The 16,667-nt window shown below is 42.0% G+C and overlaps 1 protein-coding gene across 2 annotated transcripts; it reads left to right on the top strand.

The window, feature by feature from the left end:
- Positions 1-398: 398 nt before the first annotated feature.
- On the top strand, positions 399-16,332 carry LOC136447801 (uncharacterized). Of its 2 annotated transcripts, none has more exons than XM_066446861.1 (7): positions 399-652; positions 8,365-8,506; positions 12,193-12,331; positions 13,135-13,277; positions 13,973-14,129; positions 14,593-14,847; positions 15,587-16,332. In XM_066446861.1, the coding sequence occupies exons 2-7, from the start codon at positions 8,452-8,454 to the stop codon at positions 15,678-15,680; spliced, it is 843 nt and encodes a 280-aa protein (XP_066302958.1). In that variant the 5' UTR covers positions 399-652; positions 8,365-8,451; the 3' UTR covers positions 15,681-16,332. The 2 variants fall into 2 exon arrangements, with proteins under 2 accessions (XP_066302958.1, XP_066302961.1); XM_066446864.1 differs by lacking the exon at positions 399-652 and adding an exon at positions 5,315-5,573.
- Positions 16,333-16,667: the final 335 nt, after the last annotated feature.

The following is a 16,667-nucleotide window of genomic DNA, read 5'->3' as shown; positions in this document are numbered from 1 at the left end:
AAAGATTCTATGATACCTATCCAATTTTCTTGAAGTTGCCATATGCACTAGCCTCTACCAGGCTCCAGAGGTGGCTGGAAAGAGTAAAACTCTGCCAAATAGACAGATAACATACTGGAAGAGTTAGCCGGCCGGGGAATACAGTTTGCCATCTTCGGTGCTGAGCTAGTTCCTTTGTTGGAATAACGTGTGGATTTCTTTTATATCGTTTGATGAAGGCGACTACAGGCAGGCTCCTAAGGTGGTTATCTGTGCTCCCAGGCCGGTTAACTTCTCAGGCATGTTATCTGTCTATTTAGCCAATTTCTACCTTTTCCATATTCTCCAAGCAGAGGTTTCGGTCGAGTAGGGTAGGAGTGTCCGGGATTGGAGAAAACCTCTACTTTGAGAATATCTTTTCCAGCCACCTCTGGAGCCTGGTAGAGGCTAGCACTGTACTACCATAGTGTGATTGCACGAAGGGGAACATCGATCCTCCATACCCCGCTGTGTATAATGACCCGCCCCCATTGATGATGAAGAGCGAGTAGCCACCGTGAGAGCGAGATGTAGAATACAGAATGTAAGCCATGTACTGAGGAACATCCTTTTCACAACTGAGGTGGTGTACAACACTAGTATCGGATCCCTCCACTCAACACTGTAACCCCACGTATGTAACTCTTCTTTAAACTATATTTTCTATCTTCCTTCCTCTTGTATGAACTAACACGTTTGATGCCCTTGATTAACCTCTAGCCGTTCTTGAGGAATTATTGATTTGAAACTCTGTCGTTGGTTCTTAAATACCCTACAGTATTCGATTTAAAGAGGCATACGCAACGAATGATTAATATTATTCTTAACACTTTGGTTGATGTGTGTATGTTGTACACAATGAAGGTAGGAGTATTCTGTGTAATGTATATGAAACGCGGGTCTCTTTTTAGGTTTAACGTATTCAGAGAGAAATTACAGGGTATACACATGTACTATACAAGAATGTAGACACAGCGTCATACACCAAAAAGAAAACAGACTGCATTCAGCATAACGTTTTCAGTTTGAAATGTTTCGATGACACTAAACATGTATAGGAACATCAAGATTTAACCAACAGCTGTAAGGTAGCAGCTTTGCCGGTTAGACTTTCTTGTTTTGTTAGGACAAATAGGTTTTGAGGATTCGTACTGTATGTAAGGGCGCACCACTAGCCGTCTCCGAAAACTTGCATAAGAATGGAGTACCCGGGTCAGCTGCAGGGACCTGAATAGTTGCCATGGAAACGACGGGCGTGTAGGAGCCATGCGTCACATCGGTTCTGACTTCTGTGTCCTTTTCCATCGAGATAAATGATGTTGAGGGAACAAGCCGGTCAGGGGTCATTTCTTGTCCCTTTTGTTATTCCTTTCAGTCGATATTGAAACTACGTTCTACCGTTTGGATTATATAATCAGAGTATCGAAACAAAAGCTACACTGTGTATGTATGCATTCTCAATCGTACTAGTTTGTATTCTCTTTGACTTGGTTTCATCGCTAAAAAGAGAAGCTGTTGTCGTTTTAAAAGTTACCTATGTATACGCCAAGTGACAGTTACTCAAGCAACTGGATAAAATTTTGCTTGAGTAATTGTCATTTGGCGTATCTTATTACCTGGATGTCTAACCATCATCAACCTAACTAACCAGACTAGTCTAATGTCCATGCTTATACATTGGGAGGATATAATGGGTGCTATCAGTACTGTCTTTGTATACCTCACAAATTTCCCATTGATTAAAACAGTGCATGCCAACGTACTTGGATTCATGCCACGCAGCAAGAAACACAAACATTTTTTTTGTACACCAATATTTTCGTTAATTAATCTGTCATTTTGACGCGTAGACAGAATCTGTCCAATCAAGGAGTTTAAATACTTATTTTAACCTCCTTGGTCCAATATACATTTATACACCATCTATTGTTAAAACACATTATCATCCTGCCCTTGACCTTCAAATTCGAGAAAAAATACTGCCCACCCTTTTCTGAACTTTCTTAATGGAACAGTCCTTGGTTCGTTAGTTGTGGTATATCTATATTCATGTCACGAGAGTCTTTTACTAAAAATGCAGGAAGAGCCTCGGTACAGGTCAGTGCGTCCATTCTAAGGATCAGATCTTAACCTTGGAGGCTTATACTGTGCTCTGAAGAACATTCGAGCTCTTCGCACAGCTTATGAAGGGATATACAAATATGAAGCGCATACAGATGAGATGACTATCAGTGCTCCAGTATATCAAATAACGGAAGAGAGTTTTGCTGTATCAGCATAGTTTCAAAAGGCAATAAAATTGACGATCACGGTTCAGTCACTTTGAAATGTACGCAAAAACACGGCTTGGGACTGACTAGAAAACCCAACGCCGTCAGTGGTTTGCAGAAGTAGGTTGCTGGTGGAAAGAGGCGCAACTAGTCTCTATTGGGCCATCCAATTGCTGTTTCTTATTGTTATTGTTATTGTATTTGTCTATGTAAGTTGTAATTTTTATTTTCAGAGGAGATGTTTGATATTAGCTACAGCTAGAGTGCATCACCTCTGTGTCCTGTATATTCTTCTGTTGTTTAATAAAAATAAAATAAAACTAGTCTCTACCAGATTGACTACGCTGGCTAACAGGGAGAATAATTTGCCAGGGGAGTTTGCAATTGGCTACCGAAGGGGTTGACCGGCCGTGTAGGGGCCAATGTTAACTTCCCGTGGACTGACTCTCCTGGCCAATTATTCTTTTCTTTTTTTACCCAAATTCTACGCCTCCGTACACCCGTAGGAAGGCCTGGTGGAGGCTATTAAGGGCGCAACGGACAGCATCAAACAAAAAACTGTTGCAAAGCACTGAAGTATGGCGAGGATGCTGAATAAGTGAAACATCTCGGTACATATGCTGTACCGGGAAAGACACTAGAAAAGAATGGTTCTGTTATTGTGTGGTTCAGAGGACAGCACATTATCCGTAGTGGCTTAAGCTCCGGATTATATCGTAAATTTAGAAACCTTTACTTCTCCGCTAATGATGTACCATCCGATCGAGAGCTTACCAAACTCAGGGATAAGCTAGGCGACCCAGCGGGATAAAACAGCCCCTCCGCTGGAGTTCAAGGTTGGATTCATTAGACTTTGGGGGCTAAGGGACATCAATGGGTCGCTAGTGAATGTGCGCGCTCGCACAGCAAGAAAATACAAATTTACCAATAGTGGTAAATGTCCGGTTATCTCCAGTAAAGGTCACAAAACACATTACCATACCTACCTGATATTTGCCACTATTATGGCATTTTTTTCTGGACGTACTGTGGACATATCTAACACATTAGTAGCTTCAGCACATAGCTAAGAAACAGTCGTGTACGTTCCTAGAAAATTGATCGAAGAAAACCAAAAGAATACTGCAAAACCGGAAGTTCCACTGTAGTGGCTAGGGAAAGCCGCTAGGGGGCTAAATCCATTAATTTCGCGTTTTCAGTCGTGAAACCAATCCGTCCAGCCGTTCTCGAGTTATCTTGTTCACCAACATACACATACTTACGCACACACTCACTCACTCTATCACACACATACACACTCACTCAATCACATGCACACACACACACACACACACACACAAACACACACACACACACACACATACACACACACACACGCACACACACACACACACACACACATACAAACACACACACACACACATACACACACACACACGCACACACACACACACACACACACATACAAACACACACACACACACACACACACACACATACACACACACACACGCACACACACACACACACACACGCTTCCTAAAATATAACCTTGTCATTACAGATTTACTAAGCCAACACACAGTCCGTACCCAGAATAGCCTCTGGTCCTGAGTGTAACAAACGTTCTGCCACGTTAGATAGATGTATTCACATTCTGAACAGACAATATTCCTGGCAAACCGTATACTCAAGGGTATCTGTAAAAAAAACACGCCTTCGCGCTCTGCTGGTTATCACTCATTCCATACACTCCATCACAGTGGGACGTGTAAGGTACGGTTTGCATGTATAATGCCGCAATGGCTCCACTGGGAAGAGCGAAGTGCGAACTGTATTCATAATGAAGAGAGTTTTATTCAAGTTTACCTTGCCGAGTCAGAACTTGACTGCTTACCAGTGCTTCTGCGCGTAGTGACGCTATCAGAACAATTAGCGGCAGATATGACTTACTTACTTACTTAGACAGATATGAGCAATGTTAAAATGTATGTAGGTTTAGATTCGTGTTGCTCTCCGTGAGTAGAGATTCATGTAGAGAAAAACTCTACCAGGCTACGCGGATCGCTGGGAAAATAGTAGAAATTGTTCAAATAGAGTCAGTAGTATGTCGGCTACGGAGAGGGTTAACCACGAATTGTCCCTATCTCCGTAGATGACTCCCTTAGCATACTATTCACTCTAGATCTATTTGGCCAATTTCTATAATTTTAGCAGCGATCCACGGAGCCTGGTAGAGGCTAATGCAGGGTGCGTACAGACGCAGTCTCATACGTCGTACGATTTTGTCTGTTGTACGATTACAATCTGCGACAATCTCACGACAACCCTACGACAGCTGAATTTGATGCATCGTACAGTCAAATCGTTAACACATCCACGATAGTAAAAAATCTCTTTGCAGTCAAAAATATATATACGTTGTATACCTTAAGACAGAGGATAATTCAAACCTGACATCTTAGATTTAAATCTTCTTGCTCAATAAGTACGATGCTTCATAATCACCTCCCACGCGCGTTATCAACGTTATTACGTAAATTAACATTAATAATGCCCACACACGCCTCTTTGTAAAGAATTACGGAGCTACAATTCTTCAGTCTTATTGTCAAATAAAACATTGCTATTATACTGTAGCTCACGTATCAATCCCCATGAGCAGTGCATAACATTACAATATGATACAAAAATTTGGTCATATAACAAGACGAGAGGATATTGGAAATGTTGAAATGTGTTTTCATAGTAATCGATACAGCACGTTAAAGGCTTAGAGTAATATATAATTTATAGGCTACGGCCATAGCTGTCACGAACTTGAAGTGTCACACAGATTAGGTGATAGATATATCACATAAATACCAGGAAATAAAGAAAATGTTTTCTACTCTTCAAACAGAAAACATTACGGTTTGGGGGGGTTGGTTTAGAATGCTAGATATATCATTGATACAATCGGCTACAACTATGACGTCAGAATTGCGTGGTAATTATTTGCACAAACTAGCCTCTGATTACCGTCCACTTCCCGAGATAGAAACACTCTCATGAATTATTCTCACGTTCTTGGCATAGGAACCCCCAGTGTTTGGACATGTTACCGGAACGTTAGTGGAAAATCCCAATGCTTATTCGCGAGAATTAAAGATACGTGCCTAGTGTAACGGCAACAGTGGGTTTAGAAGCGCCCAGAGGGAAGTGAACTACATATCAATTCGGGGAATATGAGCTGGCAGTGGCACAAAGCTTGAAGGCAGGCTCGCGAGCTTGGCTCTTTGACAGGTATGTCTCTTTTAACATTTAAACACACAGGCTATGGGTTAAATGGTGGTGATGTGTTATACCCCCATTCCACTGGGACGGCGCTCTCGCCGCGCGCTCTCTGCGACCTAAAATTTAACAGAGCGGTCAACGAATTTCATAGATAAAAAATAGTATTACACACTTTGTGTTTTTTTCCTTCTTTTCAGCCATACTTTTACCTCTTGCATGATAACCCAATTATGAAACCAAGAATTAGAGAAATATGATTTAGGTCGCAGCGAAAGCGCAGCGCGATCGCCGTCTAGTGGAAGGGGGGGGGGTCTTAACGGTATGAGTAATGGTGAAATATAGGGATGTGGCAGCTTTCGTTGAACCGTGTCGGTTGGAATGGAGCTTTCGTTCATCTAAATGCTACAGTGTATGTCAGATATATTTGACATGAACAGATAGTAGTGAGGAAGACCGGAAATTGCAAAATGATTAAGATATTCAAAGGAACATGTTAAAGGTATATTATAGGGATTTTTTTTCATATCAGTCGATGATCATTCATATATTAAGTCACCATCACGCGTACTTTATGTATTATGCTTTTATGTGGAAATTCTTAGCAGCAACACAGAGATCAACACAGAAATAGGACGTGACTGTGGCTTTTGTAGTTATGTTTCATATCTGTATAATGTCATATTTTCAAATGAAGTCTTTAGAAATTCAGTGGACTAGATATCGGAGCTTTTTTCAGCTGAAACGACACACACATACACACACACACACACACACACACACACACACACACACACACACACACACACACACACACACACACATACACACACACACCGTGAGACCGACACACACACAGACACACGTGCGTACACCTACACACAGACGCACGCACACACACAAATACACACATACACACATATATATGTATACATGTATATACACAGACGCACACGCGCACACACACACACATACATACATACATACACACACACATACATACATACATACACACACACATACATACATACACACACGCACACATACATACACACACACACACACACACACACACACACACACACACACATACACACACACATAGGATAAATAGGGGTATAAATGTGATATTCCTGAAAAGCAGACCATCTTTTATCTTCCCCACAAGAACGCTCAGAATGATTTACATGTACATCGATCTAGCATTCAGAGAGGGTGTCAATCAATTCTACCGTTGGCCTCGTCTTCGATGTAAATTATCGACGTTTCCCCCATTCTTGCCTGTTATTATCCACTGTGAAAATTCTACCATTAAGGCGTAGAGACTATAATGTGTAAATCACCATGTAGCTGACGCAAGATATCGACTTTGTCACCGAATGCAGCGACAAATTTACCACAAATTTACAAATTTATTTTTTCTGGATACGTTCTTCTCTTCTTAATGTGTACGTATGTTCGCAGAATGACAATCATACGCTACGTCATATATTTGTAATATGTAACCAGGCAAACGACGTTGTTTGATGTTAGTTAAAGCGATACATCCTCTACTAGAATGCGCATCAGGCTTCGCGGCTGTACCCTTTTATTTGGCTAATCGTGTGCTGTGTTCTGACTGTATATCGGTTTTCTGGTAGCTACCATTTTCTGACAGAGGCCCAGCTTTTAAAAAACGCCGAATGTGTGCAGGCTTTATGCTTGGTGGCTGTCTGAAAACTGGTATACAGTATGTAAAAACAGCACACCAAAAAAAGCCCAACCAATGGCCTGCGAAGGAAACTATCCTCTCTACAATAGAAATCTCCAACGTTAACTCGCGCGCGAGCGTTGGTGAAAGATTGCATGCTGTAGTGTCAAGAACGATTATCCCAAAAAAAAAAGAGAATAACACCCACTGCTGACTTACTGGATATATTCACTACCACACAACTCTTTTTAACCTTTATCACCCCGAAGTAACCGTTTGGCACCCGATTCCCTATTGGTCACAGAGTTAGGCAGCAGGGAGAAGGTTAAACAAGAATCGATATCAGTCAGCTCGGCTCACATTAGACAACTCTCTCGGCATTTGATCCTTCCCTGAGCACAATAAAAATGTCGAAACCTTTTTTCGTTATCGACCCAGTCCGTATGACGCTGAGTGCACGGTAACATCTGTTAGGCCAGTCTATATCTATCTGCCGTGACTAGATATGAGACTAGATGGAAACGTACATGTACATGTGATTTGTCCATCATATGCGGGATGCGGGTATAAGGTAAGGTAATGCAGTCATCCTCAATTGAGGTAAAGCATATTGCTTTTTCACGTAGCTAGTAATGCTAGTGCAATGCGCGGCTTCGCTGCGGCTCGCGTTTTTAGCCATGCGCTTGTGTATAGCCTTACACGATGACGTTATTCACCCCTACTCTTCTCATAAGTGGAGATTATGGTATTGGGTTCTTTTGCGTGCAGAGGTTTGTATTAGTTATAGACTGGCAAGTTATATGAAGACCTCCCAAGGTAAGAGTTACTCAAGCAACAAGATATGATTTTGGAAACGGTCAGACGTTTCAGGTAGCGTCGGTGATACTTCAATCGCTGTATATGAAGACTTATTTGAGTAAACTCATTGGTACCAATCCATAGACCTCACCATGACACAATATGGCGTGATGCTAGTAAAAGTATTGGTTTTATACTAAAGTTTTCTCTTTTTAGGCCAGTCACATCACGAGCGAGGAAACGTGACTGAATTCTATATGCGATATTTATATACCCTTTTATCTTACTTCCTCTTCGTTTCACATATGTACGCAGGATTGGGCACCACTGAGCTGATTCAATCTCAACATCGTCTCTGCCAAAACCGAACGATCTGAAAATACCCCGCAGACTCCTGGCGCCATGAGCAGAGATAGCTATACCGCCATCTTTAGATTAATCTCCTTCCTTTTGGCAGGTAAGTAGACGACCTTAGAATTATTTCTTGGGATCGTTCTAAGAATATGTGTTAGAAAACTTGCACAGACAAAACCTGAGTGTAACCGTGCACTACCCCCTCTCACTGGACCCGCGACGCGTTGGCGACCTCGCTACGTCCTAAATTGAATTTGAGTTAGCCTTGATTTTGCAATGGGAATACCATGAAAAAACGCACAAGTATGACTAAAAAGACAACAAATCACTCAAAACGTACAAAGATTCTTTTCTATTGATGAAATTCGTTTAGCGAGGTGTCAAATCGCTCGGTCGCAGCGAGGTCGCCAACCTGATCCAATGAGAGGGGGGCCGGAATCCACTAGTCGGCGATGACGCTGCGATCTCGCTGCGACCTAAATTGGATTTGTGTAACGGTGGACTTCATAGTTGCAATATCACGGAAAAATGTAGAAGTATGACAGAAAAGACAACAAAACACACAAAACGTAAAAAGACTCGTTTTTAAGCATTGAAATTCGTTGAGCCCTCTGCAATTTGACGGTCAAATTCTAGGTCAAATTCTAGGTCGCCGGACTAGTGGAATGGGGATGTAGTACAGCTATGGCATCGTTTCGATTGGAAATGCCGCGACTGCGAAGCAATTTCTAGTCATTGAAGCATGGTGAAAGTGTCTACAACCACAGAATAACCCGTTAATACATGTCTCTCCTAGGGTCACGCCCTATTTAGGTACTTCTATGAAGCAGGGAATTACCCTACACCTTGCCGGATGACCTGTAAAATGAAGCGGTTGGAAAGTAAAACGAGTTTGCCTCAGACTGCAAAGCCAAGGTTTCAAACCAAACACTTAAGAACCCTTTTTGGGCGTTACAACGCTTAATAAGAAGTTGATAGGGAGAAAATTCAGCCTATTTTGAAGCATGTGTCTTGTACATTGTACTAGTGTATAGCCTTACACAATGTTATTGAAGCGTTGAAATGTAATCCTGTTTAAGAAAGAAGAATCTAATCGGAAAGCAATGGCGACTGCCGAATCCGTGTCTGCAAATGATAGCCCACGGCAGGCAGATGATGATAACAGAAGCATACACACGCAGTCTGCGTATGTAGCGTTAGATATCTATAAATCTTCGAATCTGTCGAGAAACATTATGCCCGAAGTGCGTAAAGCCCCACTCTCACTGGACCCGCGGCACGCTGGCGGCGTCGCTGTGGCCGATCGCCGATCGAATTGACAAAGCACTCAACAAATTTCATCGACAAAAAACGAATCTGTGTGTTTTGTTGTCTTTTTGGTCATATTTGTACGTATTGAATGATATTCCCATTATAAAGTCAAGGGTAACACAAATTCATTTTAGGACGCAGCGACGCCGCCAGCGTTCCGCGGGTACAGTGAGAGGGGGGGCTTAAAGTGGGCGCCCAAAAGCAGAAAGTATGTCGACGGGGTCGCTTCAGACCCCAGACGTGGTCGGAGAACTTGTGACAAAAGACAGCATGTGCAGACCTACGCAACACCTTTTATACTATGTGACGTCATGAGAGAAATTAGATCATCACCAATGGCTGTGCATGATAAAAAGCACACACCGCTGCATTGATACGCGGCCTAAAGACTCGGTATCGTCGAGATCCTGCAAATGTATGACATATGACGTTGACTTTACAAGGTCACCTAAATCCGCTATTTCCTGCATTTCTATAATCTATCGTCAATGGACTGATAGCCAGGTCACATCGGCAATAAGCATTGCTTTGATATTTGTGTACTTTCAAACGCACGGAGCTCTTTTAAACATACAGATGGTAACTGTTTCAGGGTACTGTCCAACTTACATGTATAAACCACGCTAACAGTTTGGATTGAAATAAATGAATAGTTTTATGCGGCGTAACTGTGGCTATAGACAAACTCTGACACACTCTATTACATAATCGTGAGGAATGACAGAACAAAAATAAAACAAATCAATACCAGTGAGATTCATGATATCGAATAAAATATACCATCGTTGTCAGGAATAGAAATCTTATGAAATATCCAGGAGTTTGTACCAACGGAGCAAGGATCGATGTATATAAAGCTCTCTTACACCATTTGTGTATATCATCCTAGGTGGATATATATACATTTTGCGATATGATTATTTTTATATAATATTTGTAATAATTATTTCTAATAAAAGAATATATGAGTGACAATAGTTTTAATTTTTTAAAGATTGAGATTGAATATGAAAATATGAATTTATCTGAATTCAATAAGATAATTTAGAAACATTTTCAAAGTCACTGCACAAAGATCTCTTTATTTAGAATACTTATCTATGTGGTTCTTTTACTTTTAGAAATATTTACAAAATATATCTATGACATAACAACCCTCTCGGTGACTCCGAATGGTCTCTATTCAGCAGCAGTGAAATATAAATGGCATATGAAAGAACTACCCAAGCACTTTATACTAAGAGCATAAACACGCTTTTACACAAAGGTGTCATGGACGCCTTTTATTGAGGTAGTGGATCGGTACATTTGACATATTCTTCGCGACAAATAATTGCTTGATGGCGTCAGAGGGATACACAGTAGCTTCCACCCGTTGGTTAGCTAGAGCCGTGTGTATAGCTGATAATTGAGGCACGCTATGCCCTCAATTATCAGCTATACACACGTGCATAAAACAGATAACAGCATATACATGGCATTTTCAATCATAATCTATGGTTGCTGATTGAGATATTGTAGAGATATAAAGATGGTTCATTTTGTACATTGATGATTTGGCTAGGTGATATGTGTTCTTTACGCATGTAATTCTCCATATCATAGCAAGAGCGGAGAAAAGACTTCTATTTGATGATTTTGCCAAAATATACACGTCCCGATAGTTTAGAATTTTCCCGAATTCGTACAATCATTGCTAGGCTTTAGCTGATTCAATTCGCTACAACTAAATGCACTCTTTGTAACATGCATGCAGCATTGGTTAAAGACGACATAGTGAAAAGACATTAGCATCAGTAATGTGGCTGTTATAAAAGAATTCGAAATGCTTAAGGCAGGTACAGCAGGTCACGAAATAATTCTGAAATACAGTCTGACACCGGAAAACGTTTTTTTTCTTTTTCATTTAGGTTGTTAAGTGAGTTGGTGTGTCTAAGTATGATATCAAAAAAGGTAACGAACATGTTGGTAACAACTAAGTGTCTCCCAAGATAAAGCCAGTTATCCAGAATTCTGGGACCTCAGCCAGAATTTGGGTAGTTTAGGGATATTCTGAGAATTCTTACGAATTATAGCTGAGATACCCAGAATCCAGGATGAGGTTCCTAGAATCATGAAGAATTATGGACAAGATTTCTCGAGAATTGCGACTGTCGTAACCAGAATACTAAATACGACATACAGTAAGTGCACGTGTCGCCGAAATGAAAACAGATCTATAGTGGACGCCACTCAAAGACAGAAGAAAAATGTCCAGACTATGCATGATGTACAAAATGACTAATACAAAAATTAGCTAGTGGACATACCGACTACTACTTATAAGTATCTACTACCAGCTCAGAAAATAAAAGAAATGGCCATGCCTTCAAGTACATACCAGAGTTATCAACCCAAAATGTAGGTATTCAAAAATTTAACGGGACAGTTATATCGGCTATATGAATACAGATACATATTTTGATATGTCTTTTTCAGCGTCCTTTTCTCTGCATGTGGTCGGCAGTACCTGCACGTACAGTGAGCGGACCAGTCTGAAGATACAGGCCCTGGAGAGAGGGGTGTTCCCCGGGAGCGAGGAACATCTGCTGACGGACAATGATACATTACTCTGCAGGTAAGCTGTCACCAGCGAGAACGGACATGCAACCTCCATTTACAGAAAAAGTGGGAGCATTCGTCCTCCACTGTCTCGAAAAAAGAAGTCAAACCCAAATAAGATAAAATTTAGTGTTAGTATTTGAACTAGAATAGCCACATGCTATATTGTTACCGATTGTTTGTCCGTCCTTCCATGCTTCATGTACTTGCAATTAGCCTTCGGGCAAGAACTTGCAATAAACTTATATTAATCCGCCGGGTTACATAATTCCGGTACTTTGAAAAACACTGTGTTTGGGAGATCTCTAGTGCAGCACCCCCCAGGTATGCACAGTTTAGATAAACAGAAGTGTGTTATTATGGGAGAGGTTGGGTTGGAGATCTGTTTGGACGTATCTTTTCAGGGTGTCGGAATTATGTACCCCGGTGGAATCAAGTTAGTAGATGAAGGACGGAATGTTGGATGAAATCCTCACATATCAAAGAAATTATCTCACAATAGCTTCCTGATAAACGTAAGATTTTCATGATTGGGATTTGTTGTAATTATCATACATAAAGGAAGTTCATCAGTGTTAATAAACGTATACCTTATTGCACTAGTCTTGGCCGCCAGGAAAAGATTTTATCAAATGATCGTCAAATTTTCAAATTTTGATCCTTTCAAGAAAGGGGAAATCAGGAAAAGATCGCAAAGGGCTTTTTTCATGCTTAAAAATTAGCTCACGTAGGAAGTTCCATGTAGACGTTAGGTGCTCTATAGTACCGAATGTATTCTGTGACGGTTACATGTACCAACGGTTGTATTTCTCATTCCAGTCAGTACAGGGACTTCGTGCTGTGCTCCAGCTATGTTCTACACCAGCAACCCGGATGTTCATTACGAGACCTGCCCACAGTCTTCCCCACCTTCTACACATATCAGGACACTGTGGGACCCGACTGTCACCTACCGGGGAGAGGTGAGTACAGACTAACTCACCTCACTCACTCACTCACTCACTCACTCACTCACTCACTCACATACTCAGTCACTCACTCACTCACTCACTCACTCACTTACATACTCAGTCACTCACTCAGTCACTCACTCATTCACTCACTCACTCACTCACTCACTCACTCACTGACTCAGTCACTCACACAGACTAACTCACCTCACTCACTCAACCACTCACTCAGTCACTTAGTCACTCACTCACTCACTCACACACTCGCACAGACTCACCTCACTCACTCAACCACTCACTCACGCTCACACACACACACACACACACACACACACATACACTCACTCACTCACCACACAACGTTTCCTACTACTACTGTCACCACTCTTTCACTCACTCACTCACTCACGCACGCACACACACACTCACTTACTCTCACTCAACTCACTCACACTCTCACACACACACACACACACACACACACTCACTCGGTCACTCGGTCACTCACACACACACTCACTCACACACTCACTCACCACAAAAAGGTTTCCTGCTCCTACTGTCCAAATCAAGCTATAACGATTTGCAGTATCCACTTATGTTAGCTTTGAGAAGGAATCTGATAGATACGCTCTGTAGCAAAAATGAAACTCCCCTGTAGAAACGCTGAGGATCATCATAACTCTCTCTTTGCGACCCTATTCCAGGAAGCTATGCCGTCCACCGGATGACTAAACTGCAGATAGACGGCTGTAAGAGGTACGTGTGCTTGGGGATGTTACAGAACTGCAGTGACGTGTTCCTGGGGAAGATAGCAGCAATGGATCAAGACAGCCTCTGTACATGGCCGGGGGATCAGATAGGGTAAGAGAAGACACCTTTTTTTTGTTTATCTCCGTGGAAAATGGAGATATTGTTTTGAGTGTGTCTGTGTGTCTTAATTTGTTTCCGGTTTCTTGTATATATTTCATAACTTAAGAAACTCTGTATATATTGTGATGATATTTGGTATTTGGGTAGGTGATGCGAAGACAAGGGCCAAGGTCGATTTTGGGCCCCCAGGTATGTGACCTTGGTACTGCAGCAGAACGTCCTGTTTTTGTATCTTTTGACCTGGATATGCTATGGTTTTAATCTTTTGCTGGCAGATGGCTTTTGGTGGAAGGTAGAAATGGTATAGATATCGTCCTCCTAGCAGCTTGTTCGGGAACTGCAGGGGCGTTTTTTTATATTTATTTTCCTACTACAATGTACCATTTTAAGAACCACATGTCTTTGGTATAATGATGTACAACTTAACGATATCTGGCTTTTTTTTAATTTTTAGGGTGTACGTGGAGTTGAACGACTGTGTGGACTACGCCCAAGCGGTGACCAACTACACGGAGAGCCTGCTCGCAGACCAGGTGTTGAAGAGGGTGCACGAGACGGCGTACGGCCACTGTAAGGGCAAGTACAAGCGGGAAAGGGAGCCATTCGACCCGCCCGACTCCATCTTCGCCGTCTGTGTCTCTGTCCCGGCCTTCCTGACGTTGGTAGCGGCGGTGGTGCTAGCGTCCTGGGACTACATCCGAGGAAAGCAGTGAATAAGCTTATAATTACGTCCTACCTCCTCCTCCATTCTCGCTGCCATTTTAGACTCAGGCCACGTAGAGTATCTGATTGGCCGTCTGTGTATTGTGTCAAATTCTCCTTCTCTTTAGATAAATCGTTACAGTGGCGTATGTATTTGAGACAAACGCATGGCATGCAAAATACGTGTCTTAGATATAGGCATGAAGCAGTGGGAAAAGAGATAATGTTACAGAAAGGTGTCAGTACGCACGCAGTTTAAGGCATGTTGTACGTTTTAGGTGGCATGGTTGTTCTTAGTATTCTCTCAGACTCTATGTGATCGTCCACTGTTTGACGTATATATAAAGGCACCGTAATGCTACGGTCCCAATTGCACCGGTGCCCGTAAGGGATGTAGTGCCGGCCGGGCCCCGAAGCCAGAAATTTGTCCCGTTTGACTGCCGGGTACCGGGGGGGTACCTTACGGTGCTCCCACGATTAGCCCCCCGGCGTCTATTTGTTACCGGGTCCCGCGTAGAATATAATTTCGATTTGAACTCGCCGCAGGGCCCGGTCGGGTCAAAAAATAGCCCGGCAGCCGCAGGGTGTCTCACGGGGCCACGTGGGGGTCACGCCGGAAAGTGACAGTCCGTGAACTACCTGGCGGGGCCCCTTTTTCCAATTGGGACCTAAGCATAACTAAGCTTGGCACCAGTTCTATGGTGAGAGGCCCAAGTCTGACTCCATGCTCTAACTTGAAACCACAGGTCCACCGGGACGTCGGGACGTACCAATACGTTCTCTTTGGACCGCGTCATGGTGACCGTGGACTTGAAACTGCCGGACTTGAAATCACCATAACACCTACTAGTGTTAAATTCTATGGGTTAACATTAGAGACTTCGGATGATTCCCTAACATCTCTGTAACATCTCTATAGATATCCAAGAACTTCACATCCTAATGGAAGATGGCCACAATATAAAGGTTCACTTTAGATGAATCAATACCGCTTCGGGTCGCAGTGTGGCGCTCTTATACCAGGATACTGCGGTAGAAGGCCTTGTGATATCAAGAATGTGTGGTCACTACTGTATTTTATGACAGGTAACGACACAAAGCTGGATCCAAAACAGTGTAATTACGGATGTCCAATCAGCACCAAGGAAAGGCCCGAGGATGGCCAATCAGTACCAAGGAAACGTCTGATTGGCCAGTCAGTATCAAGGAAAGGCCAAAGGATGGCCAATCAGTACCAAGGAAAGGCCTACGGATGGCCAATCAGTGTTAAGAATAGTGCTAAGTATGCTTATTCAAAGTGATTTTGTACTTCTTGTAATAGAATGGAACGGACAATATTCAATGCCGCTGGTCGGTTATCTGTCTATTGATTGATTGAAACAATGTAAATTTAATGTATAAAATGATCATTTATGTTTGAATTTGAGCGATTTAATGTGAATTTATATTACTTTCATTGCTTAACAAACGATTAAACAGTCATAATAATAAATCAGTCTACTTTCTTGGATCAATTTGTGGTCTTTTTTACCCTAAATGTTGATATTGCTAGAAAGTTGTGTAAAATTAACTCCAGTCGAACACCCTGGTTTGTTTGAACCTTTTATTCATGAGAAGCTCAAATCGGAAGCTCAAATCCATCCATAGGCCCAATAGTTGTATGTAATATAATGCATTAACATTTCGTCTGCAGTCTATATACACGGCACATCCACTGAAACAGCTATACTCAGACATTGACGTTATGACGACGTATGAAAATGCATCGTAGGAAAATTGGCAAGTGATCTACCGAAAGAGTACAGTGCACTGAATGGAAACAACACA

Source organism: Branchiostoma lanceolatum, chromosome 13, assembly GCF_035083965.1.
Source record: "Branchiostoma lanceolatum isolate klBraLanc5 chromosome 13, klBraLanc5.hap2, whole genome shotgun sequence".
Lineage (NCBI taxonomy): Eukaryota > Metazoa > Chordata > Leptocardii > Amphioxiformes > Branchiostomatidae > Branchiostoma > Branchiostoma lanceolatum.
The sequence above is the reverse complement of the archived record's forward strand: the minus strand, read 5'-3'. Positions and strand labels throughout refer to the sequence as shown.

Excerpts from the sequence above, each read along its gene's own strand:
- LOC136447801 (XM_066446861.1), top strand. The coding sequence starts at position 8,452 with ATGAGCAGAGATAGCTATACCGCCATCTTTAGATTAATCTCCTTCCTT. Across the intron at positions 12,332-13,134 it reads AATGATACATTACTCTGCAG|TCAGTACAGGGACTTCGTGC; the intron begins GTAAGCTGTCAC and ends TTCTCATTCCAG. Across the intron at positions 14,848-15,586 it reads GACTACATCCGAGGAAAGCA|GTCCACCGGGACGTCGGGAC; the intron begins GTGAATAAGCTT and ends TTGAAACCACAG.